The sequence below is a fragment of the Equus przewalskii genome, chromosome 3, assembly GCF_037783145.1.
Source record: "Equus przewalskii isolate Varuska chromosome 3, EquPr2, whole genome shotgun sequence".
NCBI lineage: Eukaryota > Metazoa > Chordata > Mammalia > Perissodactyla > Equidae > Equus > Equus przewalskii.
The window spans coordinates 51,421,632-51,442,944 of NC_091833.1; the positions used below are offsets into that span (position 1 = coordinate 51,421,632).

The window sequence follows — 21,313 nt, forward strand, 5'->3', positions numbered from 1 at the left end:
CTTTTCTGCATCACCTAAAGTTTACTTGATACATGTTTCCTCTGAGAGTTATTGGACTTGGATGCTGAGCTCGAGGCTCATATTTCTGGCATCAAAATCTCCAAATCATCAAATGACATCACAACGTGTCCTGGCGTCTCTCTGCAGTGAGATTCTCATGTGAAGCCAATCTCTGAAATTTGTGCAGTCTGTGGGTGGTGATTAGAGCCCTAAAATAAGGTAGAATTTAGGCATTTATTATTTTCTGTGAAAAACCCCAACTCAGAACATCCCTGAATATCTGAACCAGAAATCTGACATTGAGCTCTGAACACTCACTCATTGATTCAGCCACAAACCTGAAGTGAGCACTTCGGTCTTCCAAGGACTATGCTAGGCACACATAGTTGCTATGAATTCAGGCAACCTTCCTGCCTTCGTGTCCTCTTCCTTCTGCTGGAAGAGTAAGGTAGTGGGGAGCACTAAGACAAACAAATCTGGTTAAAAGAATAAGACATGAGAAGGGGTGCTATTTAGATGAAGTAGTCAGGGCAGGCCTCTCAGAATACGTGATATTTGAGCAGAGACCCGAATCAAGTGAGGGAGTGAGCCATGTCAGTATCTGAGGGAAAAGTAAGTGCAAAGGCTCTGAAGTAAGAGCTTGCTTGCGTATATAAGGAATGGAAAAGAGTCTTGTGGATGAAGCAGAATGGACAAGAGAAAGTGTGAAAGTAAATGAAATTGGAGGGGTGGGGAGGGGTCAGAGCACGGTAAGATCTTGGGATTTTACAGCCATGCACCACATAATGATATTTTGGTCAACGACAGACCACATGTACAACAGTGGTCTCATAAAGTTAGTGCCATATAGCCTAGGTGTGTGTAAGTACACTCTATGATGTTTGCACAGTGGTGAAATGACCTAATGATGCATTTCTTAGAATGTATCCCTGTCATTAAGTGATGCATGTCTGCATTCTATATATGGGAGGATGATGGATAAATTTGAGCAGGGAAGTGATATAATCTAAATTTTCTTTTAGAAAGGATTCTTCTGGCTGCTGAGTGGAGAGCAGAGGTGAGGAAGAAAGGCAAAAATGGAAATAGAGTCCATTGTAGGGTATAACAGTAGTCCAGAAAGTCATGACGGGGCTTGGACTGGAAAGCAGAGGTACTGCGAAGCGGGTGCATTCGGGATATAATTAAGGATACATTGTGAAGGCAGAATTGACAAAATTTTCCAATGGATTGATATGTGATAGAAGGAAAGTGATCAGGGATGACTTCAGATTTTTTAAGAATCTAAACCATGAGATAAAGGATGGTGCAGTTCACTGAGATGGTGAATAATAATGGGTTAGGAACATATTTGGGAAGAAAATGATATTTGTGTTTGGAAATGTCAGTTGGAGATGTTTATTAAATACCCAAGTGAATTAGTGAGAGTATCTATAAGGCTGGAGTTAAGGTAAGAAGTCAGGCTGAAACACAAATCTGAGAGTAATCAGCTTATAAGTGTTATTTAAAACCATGAGACTGTATGAGACCAAGAGACTGAGAGTAGATTAAGAATAAAAGTCCAAAGATGGAGGCATCTCTTGCTCCAACATATAGAAGTCAGAAAACAGGAGCGATTTGCTTGAAAAGGCCAGAGGATAGACTCCAGCATATGAGAAGAGCAGCTGGCCTGGTTGGAGCAGGCAGCACGGTCACTGTAGCAGGAGCTGAGGCAGTGTGTACAGAACAGACATAGGTAGTTTGGTAGATATGATGATGGGACATAAGGACATACTCTTCTGATATTTTTTTCTCAGTAAATACACAAGGTTATCAGCTGAGAACGAGAAGGGGAAGAGTTCATGGAGATTTGAGAGGAGAAGTGTGAAACTGACCTTGGAAAGTGTGGAGATAATTTCCTGAACAGTGACGAGAGCCACGTGAACCATATTTATATGAAGATAAATATAAAGGTGAGACAAGTCACCATTGTGGTCTTTTGCTCTCTAGTCATACTTAGTTTCTTAGGTGCAGGTTAGGAGTAAGCAGAAATGGGATTTAGTCAGAGGTGTTTTTTTTCCTCAGATGAGTAGAGTGGTAGAAGATGAAGGGGTTGGAGACACCTGTGCCCATGATTCACACCGTGTCATTACCAATAACTGCACCATCACCAAAATTTCCATTTCAAGCATCCACTGTCTGATCATTACTTCCTCTCTTTGTAGGTCACTCGCTTTAGCACCATCATTCCAGACACTCTTGGATACTCCCAAAGTATCTTCAAGCCATTGACTGCTAGATTTTCACTAACTGTCATCCCCTTATGTCATTGCTTCCTTCCTTGACCAGCTTAGTTCTGTGGTTCCTCGTCATAATTATTGTCTTGTACCCGTTCTCCAAACCCTTAATCTTCTACCACTCTACTCATCTAAGGAAAACAAACACCTCTGACTAAATCCTATTTCTGTCTACTTCTAACCTGCACCTAAGAAACTAAGTATGGCTGGAGAGCAAAAGACCACAATGGTGACTTGTCTCACCTAAAGGAGGCCTCAGCTCGTGAACAAATAAAAATAAATAGGAATGACATTATTTAAATTCCACTTGGAGTTTTTAGTTGTTTAATAATAAAATTATATATAAAATCTACACTTTAGTTGGCCTGATGTCATAGGCGATTCTATTTCAAATGTTCTCTAAAGGATACCCAGGCATATAGTTTGACCAGTAAAACCAATATTATAGACTCAACAGTTGGAAGCAAATCCTTTCTCCTGAGCTCGTAATTCAAGAATCATTATAGTTACCTAAATAGTTTTAAAGAAGCGTGTATAGGACGTAGCAGATGAACTCTGGATACTACCTAAATACTTATTTCCAGTCTCTTCTTACGTCAATTTGCAGCTGAGATTTTCTAGGCTTTTAGTTGAATTAACAGAAGAACTAATAGAAACCCAGATGGACAAGCTGCTCATGGTATCCATCAACTGGAGGTCTCATCACTAAGATAGACAACTAAAATTAACAACAGCATCTCTCATAAATTAAAGGCCAAAATGACTGCTAGCTCTCCATGCTAGTACTCTACAGCATAAAGGGTGAAGGGGGAGGGATTTAAGATCAATAGGATGCAATTCTGGGATCTAAAGAAGTGCCATTTCTCAATAGACCTAAATGGAGCTAAGTGGCACGCATTGGGATAGATACGTTACGTACCACCTTTAAGTATTACAACATCTGGTCTTTGTAGGAGTTATTATCTCCACTTTATAGATGAAAAAACTGAGGCTCAGAGAGGTTAAGTGACTTGTCATTGTCCTGTATCTTGCCTAAGGCATATTGAGATACTCATCTTAGTGTGTCTGACTCTGTTTCCTGCAATTTCCACTCTACCATGCTGCTTCCCAAAGTGCTTCTCATTTGGTGAAGCAAATAGTCAAATGTGGGAAAGCCTAAAAGGGATATATGCAAATTAGAAGCACCAAAGGTAACTAACTCTGCATTGAGATCCTAGGAAGCTTCACAGGGGAGCTGACATTAATTTGGCTCTCAAAAAGAGATCGTTAGAGTGTGCCATATAGAAGAAAGGCAGTCAAGATGGACACCACAATAGAAGATGGAAAGTTCCAGAGGCATGAAATGGCATGGCAGGTGTCGGGGGAAGGGCTAGAAGATGAGAATGAACCTGTGGGTCAGAGTCCTATGCACTATGTGAAGGGCATTACCCTGTGGGTATGTGAGCGTCATCAAATGTCTTAGCAAGGCCATGATATGGTCAGATGGGTGACTTTGAAAGAGCAGCCTGCAAAGATGAAAGTAGAGAAGAGGTACTGGAACAAAAGTGGCTAGGTAAGATGCTTTCATCAGAAGATGAGGAAAACTGGTTAAAGAGAGCAGATTACGAAGGCGAGGATGGGTGGAATAGACAGTAAGTGGTGAGTGAATTTAAAGGTGAAGAAGAGGGCAGAGCAGAGAAAAATAACAAACATTTATGGAGTCCTTCCTGCATACTTGGTGCTGTGCGCAACCTTGACACAAGCCACCACATCGATACCACATAACAAGTCTATGAGGGGAGGGTTTTTATTATTCCCACACTACAATAAAAACTGATGTGCAGAAGGTTCAGTAACAGCTAGCAAACTGTAGAAAATTGAATTAGGCAGTTTGACTGCATAGCCTTTGTTTTTTACTATTGCATCATACAGCTCCATGGATGAGTCCAAGGTTTTCCTTAACTAAGATAGTGGCTGGGAAAAGATGAAAAGGTATACAGAAAGAGCTACTGAGATCAGTTTTGCACATTTTGAGTTTGAATTTCCTGTAGGATATCCAGGTCGAAGTATCTGCTTAAAGAATTGGACAGAGGAGGTTGGCCCTGTGGTCTAGTGATTAAGTTCTCTGTCCTCCACTTTGGCAGTCTGGATTCATGGGTTTGGATCCCAGGCACAGACCTACACCACTTGTCAGCCATGCTGTGGTGGCAACCCACATACAAAATAGAGGAAGATTGGCACAGACATTAGCTCGGGGCTAATCTTCTTCAGCAAAAAAAAAAAAAAACAAAACAGGAAAGAGAGAAAAAGGAACTAAAGACAAAGAAAGTGTTGCTATGTAGATAGTGGTTGACACCAAAGGAGCACGTACGCTTGCTCAGTGAAAGATATAAACAACAGCAGGATGGTGACAAGGATGAAGACTTTAAGGATCACTCTCCCCATCGAAAATCAATAAATGCACACAAACATGGAAACCTCAAACAACACAAAGCCTGTAAACTCAAGTAGTCTTTATTTCCAATTATGCCTTTTGTGACTTTTTGTTCTAGTGTGAGAAAGATTTATTTTCTGGCTTGTCAAAATCATTGCCTTACTGAAGTGTGAAGAACTGTTCTCCCCAGACTCTAGCTCCAGAGAGCCCTGGGCACCTCTAGCAAGTTTGCATGACTGGTGTTCACAAATTTGTCAAAATCGAACCTTTAAGCATTCACGTTTTAGAATTTATTGTGAACGAATGTTTTCAACAGGGAAGAAAAATACTGTAGAAATTAGAAGCAAGATAGTTGAGTGTGTTTCTTCCAAACTTGTCTCCTTCTTCTGGTCCCCTGCCCGTCCATCCCCTCGCTCTTGTTGCAAACTGCCCTCGCCTGCTGTCGTGCAGACAGCATCCCAGAGGACAAGGGAACAGGCAGCCTGAGTGAGAGAAAACTGTCACTCTATGGCACACACTCTAGCAGTTTAACTGAGAGGGACACAGTAATGCTGTTTCATGGCTGGCGTTCCAGAGTGCAATTGTCGGGGGAGGGGGGACAGAGGTTTGAGGGAATGACAGGTGCTCGTGTGGGCATGGGTTAGCAAGCATTGTTTCCCAACTTGCAAATGGCAGGGAGACTTTCTCCCATAACCAGCCAGCAGTTACAGAGACGGGCCAGAAGGTCAGAGTAATTCAAGGCATGACTGGTTAAATGCTTTTCTTTATCATTTTCTCCCCTCTAACATGCTTCTTGCATAGCAGACACACATCTGTGGAACAGGCAAGGCAGCCAAGGGGGCTTGAGAAGGGGACTTTTTTTTCACACAGTCCAAGACTTCCTATGTCCAGTCACCTCACAAAGAAAACGAGCAGTGTCAAGGGAAGAATTTAAAGAGCAGTTCAAAGGTTCCTGGTGATTCAATGTATTTTATAAAATTATTTACATTTCTCTTTTTGGTCATGGCAAGGTCTATTGGCACAAACAGCACGGCCACAAAGTATTCTTTTGATTTTAATAACTCATCTTATATATATATTTATATTCATATATCTGCTTATCTTCATTTCCTCAGCAAAAAGGGAAATAAAAATATTGATCTATAAAATAAGCTGATGATAACACAATGCCAAAAATAGCTTATGTTAAGTGCAAGGGGTGAAGCTTGAAAGCAAGCTAAATTGCAACAACATATTGATTTAACATTTTAAATACAAGACTTGCAATAAAATAATTCTTGAGATATGCTTCTCATTTTTAGTTTACTTTTTAAAAACTACTCTATATACACATATCCAGTTGTAACACTTGACAGTAGCATTATGGGGCATGATATAACTTTGGTACACATTGCGGATATAGATGGTTAATGTCTGTAAATGAGATTCCTTCACCAGTTAGAGCACTGTACAGCCAGGTGACCAGCCACCTGATCCCACAGAATATTCCCACTGGAACCCCCCCAGTCCTTCCCAGATCCATTGGAGACAGCGGGAGAAAGCGGGCTCACTGGATCCATATCGTGTTTCCTCTCTCGCTTCTCCTGGGTTCCACTGTCAGCTCTCCAAACGTGGAAAAAAACTGCTCCATTTCTTTCTGGAGCATGTCATTTCTTTTCTCGGCATCTTCTTTTGCTCGCTCGGCATTTCGCATTTTGATTTCTATCATTGTGAACTTTTTCCTTTCTTGATCCAGTTCATCGTGGAGGCTCATCATTTCTGTTTCCAAGGTCAAGTTTCGCTGTTCTAAGCTACAAAGGGTGGGGGAAAGAATAAGAGACAGGTGATTTTATTCATTTGACATGCAAGAGGGATACAAATATTTTCTGAACTCTGTCTCTGCCATGCTTCGGAAATTAAAATGAACCCTTTCAAATCCGTGAAGGAAAGTCCAATGACTTAAAAGGTGTTATTTTGTTGCTGGTTTATTTTTTTGTTTTTGAGGAAGATTAGCCCTGACCTAACATCTGCTGCCAGTCCTCCTCTTTTTGCTGAGGAAGACTGGCCCTGAGCTGACAGCTGTGCCCATCTTCTTCTACTTTATATGTGGGGCGCCTGCCACAGCATAGTTTGACAAGTGGTGCATAGGTCTGCACCCAAGATCTGAACTGGTGAACCCCAGGCTGCTGAAGCAGAATGTGTGAATTTAACCACCGTGCCACTGGGCTGGCCCCTGTTGCTGTTTTTTTTTTTTTAATTCACTAAGATGGTTTACTACCATTTTAATAAGACCTCATGACCTCACTCAGAAGTACTTAGTTGTCATTTCCTAGTGATTGAATGAATGTCAGCACAGAGAAGCCAGAGACCAGTGTCACATAGTATAGAATGGCCGAAGCAGGAGGCAGCCCAAACCACAAGGCTTCCTGGATCACTGAATGTAAATTTGGTTTTACTAAAAGAAAGGGGGAAAGTTCGATAAAGTTGGAAGAAAAAGAGAGCAATCATATTTGCTTTCTATTAAAGGAAAAGTAATAGTGAAAATGCCACTGTTAGATAGATTAAGTCCACTGCTAAGAAAGGACTTCTCTGGGACATATATAGAGTCCTATCTTATAAAAGCAGTAGCAAAAGTAGCACGGTACATTGACGGGAGAAGTAGAGATGACGTGTGTTGAATAAGTAATCCACCCGAGGTTTTCTGACCATGAGATCAACCTAACTAGCTAGTTAGCTGCAATTCTTACTGCCTGCCAAGTTGTTACTATATCTTGAGATCTCTAGATTTCTCACTCTATAGACTGAGAGCTGTATTCTTTTGGACAATTGTATAATTTTAGATAACTTCCTTGAAAACAGTGTTTTCTCCATAATCACTAAGTTCCAAAACATAATTTATTGTTGTTGCTCAAAGAGGAGTATTAAGCATTTGTTTATTCTAAGATGTATGTTGGTAATAATAGATAACTTTTTAATTTCTCCCACTCTGAGCCAGGTCCCAGGGCATGTTTAAATTTACCATGCACCTGAAATTTGAAAGGTAATGTGTGTGTAGCTCTCAGAAATCTAATTATTTTAATAACAATTTTCAAATTAAAATCTCACATTTTTCTGTTTCGGAATAAGGAAGCCTCATATGTTGATATTTCATTCAGATAAGAATACTTAAAAATGAATCTGCTCTCCCTTTGTAAGCAACTAGAATTGAAAAAATATAAAATACTTTACAGTCTATAATCAGTTTAGATGGCTATTTTGATCACACGATCATATATTTATTTAACAACCTGAGAGTGTGCTGGTTGCCACCCAGAATTATTCTACAACATATTCTCTTTGCTTTCTAAAGCTATTTATTTTAGAACTGAAAATGTTGAAAGGAATTCAAGCTTAAATATGATGGAAAACAATCCTTTAAAAATATAGCTTGATACATTTGTATGTATCAGGCACTTGTATGAAACTTCCAGGAATCTAATGGACTGAGTTAAATACAGAAGGAAGCCCTCCCACTGCAAACACAGAATGATGCTGGAAAAATATATAAGAAAAATATTTTTAAAATACATTGCCGAGAAATAAGAGAGCATATTGAGGTATCAGACCTGAGGAAGAAACTCAAATTTAAAACAGCAAGTGGAAGCACACGTAGAGTATTGGTCCTGGATGGAGGACCTAGAGACTGGGTTTTTATTTTTCACATTGGGGGATGAGGCCTCCAGTATAAGAGAGGCAGAGAGCCAAAGTGATTCAACTGACAGCTGGGAACATCAACTGTCTTTATGAAAAAGGGACTACAAAAACTCTACTAGTGGGCTGGGAGAAGTGACAGAATTGAATCAGCAGAAGAGAAAATTAGTAAACTGGAAAACAGTTCTGAGAAGAATTACCCAGAATGCCTCACAGAATGAAACAGATAGAAACCTAACATAAGAAAGAGAGATAAAGAATGGATTAATAAGGTCCAACATACTTTAATAAGGGTCGTAGAAAGGGAAAATTCAGAAAATGGAGATGAAATAAACAAAAATATGATGGATATGAATATTCTCAAATTGAAAAATATGTAAATCCTCAGATCAAACACTAAAACAAAGTTTGAACATTAAAGAATGGAAAAGACATGGTAGGAAGTTACTAATCAAAATAAAATATATCTGCCATAAAAATATAGCAGTATTAATATCAGAAAAAATAGACTTTTGGCAAAAAGCATTACGATTAAAGATGATCTTTACTTAACGATACAAGGACTAGTTCATCAGGGAGATATAAAAAATTCTGAACTTTTAGTCACCTAGTAGTAGCCTCAAATTATTAAATATAAAGTATAGCAATTATAAGGAGAAATTGATAAATCCACAAAAATTAGGAGATTTTAAGATATCATTCTCAGAAACTATAGATGTATGTGAAAAAAATTAGAAGTAATGTAAAAGACTCGAATAGCTTGATTAACAGACTTGATGTATTTGTCATATATAGAACTCCAAACCACTAATAAGAGAATAATTAGTTTTTATCAGACCAAATAATTGATATCATGCAAATAAATTTCTCTGACCACAATACAATAAGTTCAGAAAATAATTTGGAGGGTAGGAGGACACCAAACTCACACGTTAAAAAACTAAAAGACATATACATCAATGACTGATAAAGTAAAATATCTATGTATTTATCTATCATCTATCTGTCTATCTAGTTATCCAGGTATGTATGTGTGTATGTATCCAATCTCAATAGTTGTGGGATGGAGTTAAGAAGGAATTGAAAGAGAAATGTGTAACTGTAAATAGGAATGATCTAAAACTAACTAGAACAGTCACCTCTTACATTTCTGTGGCTTGGGCACGTGGCAGCTCCTCTGCCCTGCTTTGTTGTGGACCTCTCCCTTTGCCTCTCAGGTGGGTAGGAATGCTACAGTGAAAAGACTCATTGAGATGACATTCTGTCGGAAAGATCTATGATTTTATCAAAGTCTCCCAAATGCACCATAGACTCAGAACATAACTGCATCATCAATGTTCTCATAAATGAATGTGTACATCTGCACATCAGTATCATTCAGAATGATAACTTCTTTCCCAACCTAACACGAGTTTAAAGTGCTATCTCTTGCTTCACAGCGCTAAGTCCTAATTTACCATCAGGCATTGGCAGCAGTTCAGAGTTCTGGTAGCCAGTGGTTCCAAAAACCGCATTCAGAAGGAAGCACAACCTTATAAGATGATAACACCATTTTTCTTCTTATTTAAACCTTCTGTCACTTGCCATTACATAGAAAACTTCAAAGCAAGTTTCCATTCAGTGAAGTTTACAAAAGCTACTTTCTAAAAAAGTAATGTTTCAATCTAACGTATTTTTGTTTATATTTACCATGGCTCTTGAAAATATGTATCTTCCAGTCTGATAATTGACAAATGGATGGAAAATATATTAAAATAAATTAAAGTCCACTATATATGTAAACAAAGAAAGAATTTGGGGTTTGGAGCCATGAAAGCAGCTGAAGCAAGACAAAGATAGTTATTCATGAGCTATGAGGATTCTAGAACACCTGTGCAGGAAAAGGTCCACCAAGACACACAGCCTGAAACTGGAACTCAGACCACTAAAGGGGCTGCTTTATGCTGAACTGACACTCAGGCCTTTTCCTGACTTGAGCCTAATGTTCTCTCCCCTGCACTGCACTGCAAGGAGGACAGAAAAACAAGCAGCTTTGTAATTTCCATGACCGTGGTGAAAACGTGGGGTGTGGTGACTTTCAAGTTTCCAGCACAAGGCTATATTTGTGAGTCCTGGGCTCCATTCTCTGTACTCCCGCCTCTCGAGTTCATGGAGTGTTTGACAGCTAGGGGCCCTGTGAACACAGGACACCCCCTTATCTTGCCTGGTTGCTCCCCTGGAGAAGTTGCTAAGCAACCTTCTTCCTTGGTCATCTTATGGGAAGATGTAAACAGAGAAAAATTAGGTTTTAGCATAGCTGCTAAAATAAATCATATTTTTGGCTCCCCATTTGGGCTACAATTTCCCTTGTCCATATGAATACACTTCACGTCATCGCTTTTCTCAAAAACCTCCACGGAGTCCAAACTCAGAGTAAAAGCAAAAGGCTTAAAATGATCCCTGAGGCCCTATGTCACCAGGCCCAGTTGCCCTCTCTGAGCTCCGTGCCCGTCCCACATCCTGGCATTCCCGCTTGCTCTTCTCCCAGGTTTCTGCACAGTTTCCTCTTCAACCTCCTAGAAGGCCCTAGATTTAAAATTACACCTCACTAACCCTTCTCTCCCCGCCTCCCTGCTTTAGTCTTCTACTGAGCATAGGATCTATTTTCTTATTCGTCTGTCTCCTCCAGTAGACTAGAAGCACGTTCCACAGGGGCTGAGTTTTCGTCTCTTTTATTCACTGCTGAATCGTCAGGAACTGAGCCTGGCAGAAGCAGACACTCTCTCAGCATTCAACGATTGAAAGAATGAAAAATAAAGGTGTGTTTATATCTACAACTTTTCTTTACCCTCATTTCATCTTCCTCTTGTCAATGAAAACGGGCTCCTTATTCTCCCCTTCCCTCACAGCCCTCTAAAACAAACCTATATATTTAATCATAATGAGAGAGCATTATTGAGCACTTATTCTGTGCCAGGCACAATGTTCAACGAACATGTTCAATTTCTTACATGCTTCTCAGATAAATGCTACTAGTATTTAAGTTTTTCACATTAAGAAACCGAGGCTCACAGAGATGAAGTGAACTCTCCCAAAGTCCCACAGCTTACAAATGGTGAAGCTAAGACTTGAACTTGGGTCTCTGACTCTGGAGCAGTATATTAAACCCTCTGTGTGAGCCTGCCCCACAGTAGGGGCCTGTTGCACCCTCTCTGGCAGTTACAAGGTCCAGATTTTCCTCACCTCTTTATCCTGGACTCATACTCTATCTTCTGTTTGGTCATTTCCTGTTTCAGGCTGGAAACTAAACTGTGCAGTGCACTGTGGTTGCTGCTGTTGTTGCCCACAAATGTCTCACTGTTGTCGCTGCTGCTGGTGGCACGACTACTTCGACCGCCCACACTCCTCCGGTCACTTTTGTTTTCATAGTCCCCAGGGTGGGAAAGGTCATCTTGTGGGGGCCCATCCAAAACAGGGTCCTCAAAATTCCCACCATAAAAGTCTTGTTCTGGGCAGGTGGTGGTGGAGGAGCGACAGGAGTTGGAGTTCTCAGGGAGAGAGATTTCACAGGAGGAAGTGGACCAGGTGGCGCTGTCGACACTCTGTTTGTCATCAAAGTTCATCATGGAGAACTGTTGATGGACATTATCATAGGTGGAGAGCCTGTTGTGCTGGCCTGACTCTCCTGCTTGCTCTTTCTGCTTGTTGTCCCTCAGGGTCACATAGCCATTGGGCAGCCAGCTCATGCTGCGACCGTTCATGGGGTTCCCAAGTGTGTCGGTGCTCAAAATGCCCATTCGCACCGTTCCATTCTGCACGCTGTGGGTGCCCATTTTGGTACCAGAACTCTTCAGTGAAGAGGTCCTTCTGGCCTGTAAGCTCCCATTGGGAGTGGTTTGGGTTTTCTCAAGACCCTCTGCATTGCTGCTGCTGAAGGACCCATTGGTGACTATTCCACTGCCCTTATTGAAGGCGGGATTCTTCTTGACCATGAGAGGAGGGCTCCTAGAGACATCCAGTTTGTGAACACTGTTTCTTGGGCTGTTGGTTTTGCTGCCTGGTAGAGCTGTAGGGGATCCATTATCCATGCTGCTTCTCTGGGGAGACTCGGACTTGTCCCAAGAGCACCGCCTACCAGGACTGTCCTTGGTATTATTGTTCTCCTTGTTTTGTAGCTGACCCATGGTGGCTTTCTTCTGAATTTCATTGTTGTTGTTGCTCACTCCGTCTTGGGGCTTGGTTTGCAGTTCTGCATCTTTGGGGAAGAGGCGATCATGTTTGCTAATCATCATTGACATCAACTGCTGGACCACCACTGTGCCTGGAAATGCACAGAAAACAGAGTAGTATGAGTGAAACAGTAAAACAGTTTTGATTTATTTCCCATTTTGAAAGTTACTTTTAAAGAACCACATTCGGGTGAACATTCAGCATATTATTAGCAGTGCTGAACTATATTTTTAGTGATGATAATAGTAATAGAAGCTGAAATTTATTGAGCATTTACTCTGTGCCATGAACCATACCAAGCATTTTACTTTTGTTAGTTTAGTTGGGTTTTAAAACAAATCTAAGAATAGGTAGTTGTTATCACTGTATTGTAAATGTTACATAACTTGACCACAGTCACAAAGCTATTAAGGAGCAAACTCAGGACTTGAAGGCTAGTTCCAAATACTGGGCTCTTAATCACAACATTTCTTGCAAATTTGATACTGAAGCACGAGAATCTTCCTTAGGAAGAGGTCACTGCGACCTCTCATCTGACAATAGCCGCAAATAATCAAGACATTTTAGTGGCATCTCTAAGTGGAACCCTATACAATCTCTAGTGGGTATATGGTCTGTCTTTCTAATGTAGCAAAACAATGAGTTTCCGTATGACTTTTGTTCACTATACAAAAGCTTTAGGGCATTTTAACTGACCTCAAACAGAATGGTATAATAAAAGCCTCTAAAAATCCTCTCCTCCATAAAAGCAACAGAAAAAAATGTTCTGAATCAACATTTTCAGAAGTCTCGAAATTAATTAAAGGCTTGTTGCAATTTGGAGAACATTTATTCAAGAAAAACGGTTGAATCTCAGTCAGAATAGCAAGCTCTGGGTGTTTTAACTTTCCCTGTTCCCATCTCCTCTCCCTAGCTTTGCAGTAGCCTTGAAAACCAACAGCCCACAAGTACAGTGGGAACCAGCAGTATGGCAGCCTGTGGAATGAGCAAAACAGGACTGAAACTCCTTCAAAGCTCCATTCCCAGAGTATTGTCATTGTTTGACCTGTTTGGTGGTTCTCTCGATGACCCCTCTCATGATCATGTCTTTACTTGATCTGACTAGGAATTCGACCATTGTGAACAGCATTTTTCTCAGGGGCATTGGTCAAAAGTAATGAGGGGCTCGTTTATTTAACATCATAGCTGCCTAAAGCAGAAGATAACAGGTGGGACAAACAATAGGCTAACCAAAAAGCTTAAAGGAAAAATCTGAGAAACAAGATTTCCACAGAAGGGTTTGAAAAGCTCCAATATATTCTTGGGAATCTAGAATATTACACGCATGCTTCGGGTTGTGTGCGCAGCCAGGGTAATACACATGCTCAGGAAAGAACTGAGAAGGCTCTAGTCTCTCACCTCTGGCTCAACTTGAGGCTCTGCACAAGCAGAAACTGAAGGCCAAGGCAGAGTTGTAAACAGCCTGGCTAACTGTCAAAGGTTTTCCACAACATGCACACAGAGCACGTTGGCAAAGAATAGGAGACTTATTGGCTCTAGGCATTTAAGAAAATCTTTGTCTAGTCGTCAGGTAACAACTAAGCAAACCAAGCAGAGACTTCACTGGCCAAATATGGCAAAGAACATAGAGTTTATAAAATTACTCCAGAAAAGTCACAAAGCCAACAAACAACAAATCCTGGGGAGGGAGAGAATCCAATATCCAGAGTTCTCACATTATTATATTGTTAAAAATGTCTGGTTTTCAACAAAAAATTATGAGACATGCAAAAAATTAAGAAAGTATGTCCCATATACAGGAAGAAAACAGACTCTAAGGAAGCCCAGACATGGTACTCCCTAGACAAAGACTCTAAATCAGCTATTTTAAATGTGTTCTAATAAATTAAGGAAATCATGTCTAAAGAAACCAAAGGAAAGTGAGAACAATGTCTCATCAAATAGAGACTATTAATATAAAGACAGAAAATATAGAAAAGAACCATAGATACTCTGGAGTTGAAAGATACAATAACTTAAATGAAAAGAAAGTCAGCAGAGGGGATCAGCATTAGATTTGAGCAGGCAGAAGAAAGAATCAGCATGTCTGAAGATAGTCAACTGAGGTTATCTAGTCTGAGGAACAGAAAGGAAAAGGAATGAAGAAAAATAAACAGAGCTCAGAGACCTGTAGAACACCATCAAACATACCAGTATATGCATAATGGTAGCCCCAGAAAGAGAGTAGAAAGAGAAATGAACAAAAAGAATATTAAAAGAAATAGTCGCTAGAAATATTTCAGTTTGATGGAAAACATGGATCTATACATCCAAGAAGCTCAGGAAATTCCAAGCAAGGTAAATGCAAAAGGATTCACACCTAGACCTGTCACAGTCAAACTCTTAAACCAAAAACAAAGAACACTGAAAGTAGCAAGAGAGAAGCCTCATGTACAAAGGATCCTCAATAAGATATACAGCTGATTTCTCATCATTTGTTATTGCTAGAAGCTAATGAGATGAAATACTCTAAATGCGAAAAGAAAGACTGTCAAGCAAGAGTTTTATATCCAGCAAACCTGTGCTTCCAAAATGGAGGAGAAATAAAGACACTCCTAGATAAATAAAAGCTGAGAGAATTTGTCACTAGCAAACCTGCTCTATGAGAAATACCAAAGCTTCAGGGTGTTGTAAATGAAAAGAAGACCTTCAAGAATGAAAACAATTCTCCTTCCAGAGGGAAATACCGCAGTTCCCATTTGATCCTCATATTTTCACTATGCACTGTAAAGTATGAATTAGAAATCAATACTTTATAGGTTTCATAGAGTAAAAATAACTCAGACAATAGTGGATAGAAGAGTTGATTTACTATTTAAAGCAGTAATTTATTTAAAAATCAATAGATTTATCAGGGTTTATGGCATATTAGCTGAAATCTCAAAATATATTTTCACATTTTCCTAACTGACATACAAGCTGGATTCCCACCCCTTAAAACTGGCTGCCACCATTAATGAGGCTTCTAAACTAGTTTCCTAACTTAAGTATAGATTTTATTAATGCACCTACAATAAAGCTGTATAGACTAATGCAAACCACTAATCATCTTTACTTTGGCTTGAACTACATTAATTTGGTGTGTTAACTGGTTTTGTACCATGTTGACAGAAGCTCCTAAGCATAGTCTCTGATAAATAAATACAGGGAATAACTTAAATTTCAGTTAGTAAATGTAGTTTCTATATAAAATACTTAAAAGATGAGATTTGGTGACGAAAATGATGACAAGGGCTTTTGACAATGCAGATGCATACTGAAACAGCTGCTAATTGATCGGCTGTCAGAGAGCAGAAACCTGACCTGGGGTGAGGTCACTCTTTAGCTCACCATCTGGGCAATATAATTCAAAATCAAATTTTGAGTAGGAAAAATGTGTCATATCCATCTACATTCTGCACACTTCTGTGATGATCAAAATTTATAATATATTTAGATCAAGAATCTGAAATGTGCCAGGTCTGATGCTGGATCAAGGTCGCTCAAACATTAATGTTCATAAAAATGACCTGAAGACTCTATTACAATGCAGATATTGAGCAGGCCATGAGATTTTACATTTCTAACCAGCTCCCGGCTGACACCAGCGATAACGGAAGAGTAGCACTGACATCACCTGAAGCTTCAGAACCCACTGCAGACCTTCTGAATCAGAATTTGCATTTCAGCAATATCCCCAGGGGATTCCTACATATGTTGGAGTTTGAGAAACACAGCAGACATGTTTCACCTACGTCTTCTAAATTAAGTTTCTCAAAACCCTGTGAGAGAGGACTTCACATTTTTAGGATGAGAAAACTGAGGTTCAGAGAGATTAAGCTATCTGCTCAAGGCCACATCCATCCCAGGTGACCAATGTGAAATTTAATACTTCATCTTCTTACTCCAAATCATGCACTTGTCCTGTTATGTTTCAGCTCTTGCAAATTTAAACTGTAGTGGTAGCAAGTAAACATGGGGTTGTTCTAAATAAACAACAAAATTAAAAAACAACTATTTACTGAATCATCAGTTATTACAGAGTTGTGGAAGAAAAAAGACTGAATGAAATTAATTGTATTATATATCTATCTGTCCTCTTTTAGTAACCTCTGAATTTATCATTCCTATTTTCAACGTAGGTAGCAGTGAATCTGATAAAAAGATTTTAGTATAGTTAAAATGGCTGTCAACACTGTCACCATTATGCACTCTGTTTGAAGACATGTGTATGTAGTTCTATTTCACTATTTGCCACTATGACAGATACATGTTCAAAGGTTAGCAGTCTCCATTATATATGACTCTGCCTAGTACTTTGGGAAAATGGAGCTTTTTCCCATCACTGGAATATTAGAGTTTGAAGCATCACTGCTTCCCATCATAGCTGTGAATTGTGTGGGGCATTTAATTAATTGAAGAGCGATATCCCCAAGGTCTCCATGATGAGTGTGTGAACAGCCATACCAAAGTGCACCTGCCACAATTACAGAGTGAGCGTCAGCACCCTAGAGATTCAGAAATTTCTTTCTTCTATCTTGGGAGGCTTTGCTTTCCTCTAGTGTCCAGGATAATAAATGACAATGATCCCTTGAAAAGGGACTTTCTTTCCATTTTTATAGCCATTTAGGACAGACTAGCTTGATAGTAATGATGGCAATATGCACTATCTTTTGTTCCTTCTTATTCCCGCCACTCTGTCATTCTCTGCCTTAGAATGCTGATGAGATATATGAAGGCCAAATAATGAGGTCAGCGTGGCTATAATCACCGGTCCATTCGAAAGAGTCCAACCAGATTCAGGAATCCCACTGTGCTACGTGATCTAGTAATTCTCCCCAGCTCATATAATTTTATACAGGAGATTGACTTTAAATACCATATCACAGGTACTTTTCTTCATAAGCATTGGATAAGAATTCAACTTTCCTTTAAAGGTACCTAGGCATTTTAAAATACACTTATACAAACACACATATATAATATAGATATAGCATAATTCTATTAAATGCAGTTTCAATTTATATTTTTTGCAATGAATAAGCTTGTGCATGTCATTTTGCAGGTGTGCAGACATCGGTAAGATATTTGGTGAATTTTGGTAAGTGATAATCCTGGAAACACTACATAATCATGACAGAAAATTCCTGGGTGTCCCCGTAGTCAATCACCTATTCCCATCTCCCACCCATGGCAACTACTGATCTGCTTTTTGTCACTGTAGTTTTTCCTTTTCTAGAATTTCATATAAATTGAACTATACAGTGTTAAGCATTTGTGTCCAGGCATTATTCAATTAGCATAATACTTTTGATGTTTATTCATGTTGCTACATGCATCAGTAGTCCAATCTTTTTACTGCTGAGTGTATTCCATGCTATAGATGTACCAAAATTTGTGTATTCACCTGTTGATGAACAATAGATTGGGGCTATTATGAATAAAGTCAATATGAGCATTTAACTGCAAGTCTTGAGTGTACACATGTTTTCTTTTTTGTTGGGTAAATACTTAGCACATTGCTCATGGGGTCTTATGGTTAGTATACACTTAAGTTTATAAGAACCCGCTGAACTCTTTTCAAAATGGCTGTAACATTTTGTATTTCTACTAGCCAAACTTGGTATTTTCAGGCTTAATTTTATACTTTGTAGGGGATGTGTAGCAGTATCTTATTGTAGTTTAAATTTGCATTTCCCTAATGACTAAAGATGTTGAACATCTTTCCATGTGTTATTTGCTATTTGTCTGTCTTCTTTGATGAAACGTCTATTTCAAATCTTTTGCCCATTTTTCATTGAGTTCACTGTCTTATTATGTTGTATGAGTTCTTTATATATTCTTAAAACAAATTCCTTAATCAAATATTTGACTTGCAAATATATTCCCAACTCCTATGGCTTGCCTTTTTGTTCTCTTAAGGATAGCTTTTGAAGAGCAAAAGTTTTAATTTTGTTGAAGTCCAACATCCAATGTTTTTAATCGTTAGAGCTATTCGTGTCCTAGTAAGTTTGACTAACTCAAGACCATAAAGATTTTTCTCCCATGTGTTCTTATTTATAAGTTTTATACTTTTAGCTCTTACATTTAGGTCTATTATCCATTTTACATTAACCTTTTGAGTGATGTGAGGTAAGAACTGAGGGTTTTTTTTCTTAATGGCTATGTAATTTTTCTAGCATCATTTGTTGAAATGACTGTCCTTTTCTCATTGAATTAAGTTGGTTCATTTGTCAAAAACCAAATGATGACATATGCGTAGATCTATATCTGTACTCTCTGTTCTATTCCTTTGGTCTATATGTCTGTCTTTATATTGATACCACACTATCTTGATTATTTGTGGTTTTATATTAAGTCATAAAATCAGGTAGTATATTTCAACTTTGTTTTTCCATTTCAAATTATTTTGACTAGTCTAGATAATTTTTATTTCCATGTATAGTTCATAATCAGATTGTCAACTTCTGCAAACAAAAATCTTCCTGGGATATTTTCATGGGAATTATCCTAAAACTATAGGTCAATTTTAGGAGAATTAATATCTTATTGATACTGAGTTTTCCAATCCTCGTGAACATGCTGTATTTCCCCAGTTATGAAGTTCTTATTTAATTTTTTTCATAAATGTTTGGTAGTTTTCAGGATATATGTCTTGTACATGTTTGCTTGTACAAATTTGTCCCTAAATATTTTGTATTCGTGAATATTGTTCTAAAATGATATTTTTGCTTTCAATTTCTAATTGTTCAATATTAGTATATAAACCATTGTATATATTGTGAAAGGATCATCACAGCAAATCTAGTTAATATACATTGCCACACATGGTTACAGAAAATTTTTTCTTGTGATGAGAACTTTTAAGACGTACTCTCTTAGTAACTTTCACATATGCAATATACTGTTATTAACGATAGTCGCCATGCTGTATATTACATCTCTAAGGCTTACTTATTTTATAACTGGAACTTGTACCTTTTGACTCCCTTCGCTCATTTTGCCCACCCTCCACCTCCCACCTCTGGTAAATACCAATCTGTTCTCTGTATCTATGAGCTTGGTTTCTTTCTATGTAAATCTTGCATACAAAAGATTAATTCCTTATAAAATTAATAAATTATAAATTAATTCCTCAGAAAATGAATGTCAATTAACCAAAAACAGTATTTTTATTTTTTCATTTTAAAATTAAAAATGATCACTTTGGGGGTCGGCCCCATGCTCGAGTGGTTGAGTTCACGTGCTCCACTGCGGCAGCCCAGGGTTTCGCTGGTTTGGATCCTGGGCACGGATATGGCACCACTCATCAGGCCACGCTGAGGTGGCATCCAACATGCCACAACTAGAAGGACCCACAATACAAAATATACAACTATGTACTGGGGGGATTTGGGGTGAAAAAGCAGAAAGAAAAAAAAATGATCATTTTGATTTATTTGTGAAAGGACAACAATACTAAAGTTTAAATATTTAAACTTTTCTCCACCTCCTCCACATATCTGCCACATTCTAACTTGACTTCACACTGGAATCATCCAGGTAGCTTTAAAAATTTTGATGCTTGAGTCCCATTGTCAGAGATTCTCATAAAACTGGTCTGAGGCGTGGTTTTCAAAAATCTGCATTTGTGATGCTAATATGCAGTCTGAGGAGGGAATCACTGTTTTAGGGTAATTCTTATTTTTCTATGTCATCTGCAAGTCCAATTTTATATAAATCAGGATAATGAGTAAGGAAAGAGGAGAAAATTACTTGCAAAAGTAAAAATAAATTGAGTACATCCAGAAAATAAGGACAGACTGAGGGAGACAAGAACATAACTAGCATGTATTTGGGAGGTTTTGAGGGGCTAGAGGAAGGCAAGGAAAAAGAACTGAGGGCATTTTATACGTACTGAGTGAAAGAGACAGAGAATAGTACAGCACTTTAAAATAACTTTCTGTACATTAATATTGCAGTCAGATTTGGTGTTTTCTCTAGAGACCACAATAAAACATCTAATTTGTTTTCAATTATTTTTGGTTGCAAGAATGCTGTTTCTTTAAATACTGGCTCATGCTGAGTCTGGGCCAAGGAGCAGCTGAGTGGCATATGGTTTCTATGATCTGTGAGGTCTCCTGAAAGTTTGGTTGCTATGAAGCAGTTCCCCCAGGAGCCTGGTCAACTCTGGGTTAAGTGAAACTACTGAACTCCCACGGAACTGAGACCTTTCATGACCTCAACAAATGAAGACAACAGATGAGATTCTTTTGCTGCTCCATTTTTTCCCTCCTCCTTGCAAAAACCTATTTGTCTACTTGTACACCTATCCCTTGCACATGTTCTCACCGTGTTTAGAGAAAATTACTTTTCTCACTGGGTATCAGGTTTCTTATGAACAAAAAGAGGCAGTGGACTCCTATTGAAGTGATGTTCTTCAGCACCCTACGAAACTCAGATTTCAGGATTCTGCTTCTTCCCAGAGCACCTTTGCTTTCTTCTGTTGACAATATTGGCAGGAGGTGAGGGGGGAAACTATGTAATTTTGAAGGATTTCTTCTAAAACAGCAACAACAAGAATTAAAACAAACAAATAGACAAAACCCAAAAAACACTGACTTCTAGGAAGATGGTGGCAGCACAGTATTGAATCTCCTAAAATCTCCATATAAAAACAGAGCAACTAGCTAGCAAAACTCCTAACTCAGGACAACATTTACAACAAAACTAGGTGACAAGGTATTCTCCA

General features: G+C 38.8%; 1 protein-coding gene and 1 long non-coding RNA gene across 12 annotated transcripts in view; one reads left to right on the plus strand and one right to left on the minus strand.

Moving 5' to 3' along the window:
- Positions 1 to 4,747: 4,747 nt before the first annotated feature.
- ARHGAP24 (Rho GTPase activating protein 24) overlaps positions 4,748 to 21,313 on the minus strand; it is a 720,487-nt gene continuing 703,921 nt past the window's right edge. For all 11 annotated transcript variants that reach the window (XM_070614418.1, XM_070614421.1, XM_070614419.1 and 8 more), the window contains 2 exons: positions 11,578 to 12,655; positions 4,748 to 6,476 (listed from right to left, as the gene is read on the minus strand). In XM_070614418.1, the coding sequence (XP_070470519.1) occupies positions 6,233 to 6,476; positions 11,578 to 12,655 (1,322 nt within the window). In that variant the 3' untranslated portion in view covers positions 4,748 to 6,232. The remainder of the gene's footprint in view (positions 6,477 to 11,577; positions 12,656 to 21,313) is intronic.
- On the plus strand, positions 10,210 to 11,168 carry LOC139082539 (uncharacterized). The gene is made up of 2 exons (XR_011538632.1): positions 10,210 to 10,459; positions 11,027 to 11,168. It is a non-coding gene; the product is annotated as an uncharacterized lncRNA (long non-coding RNA).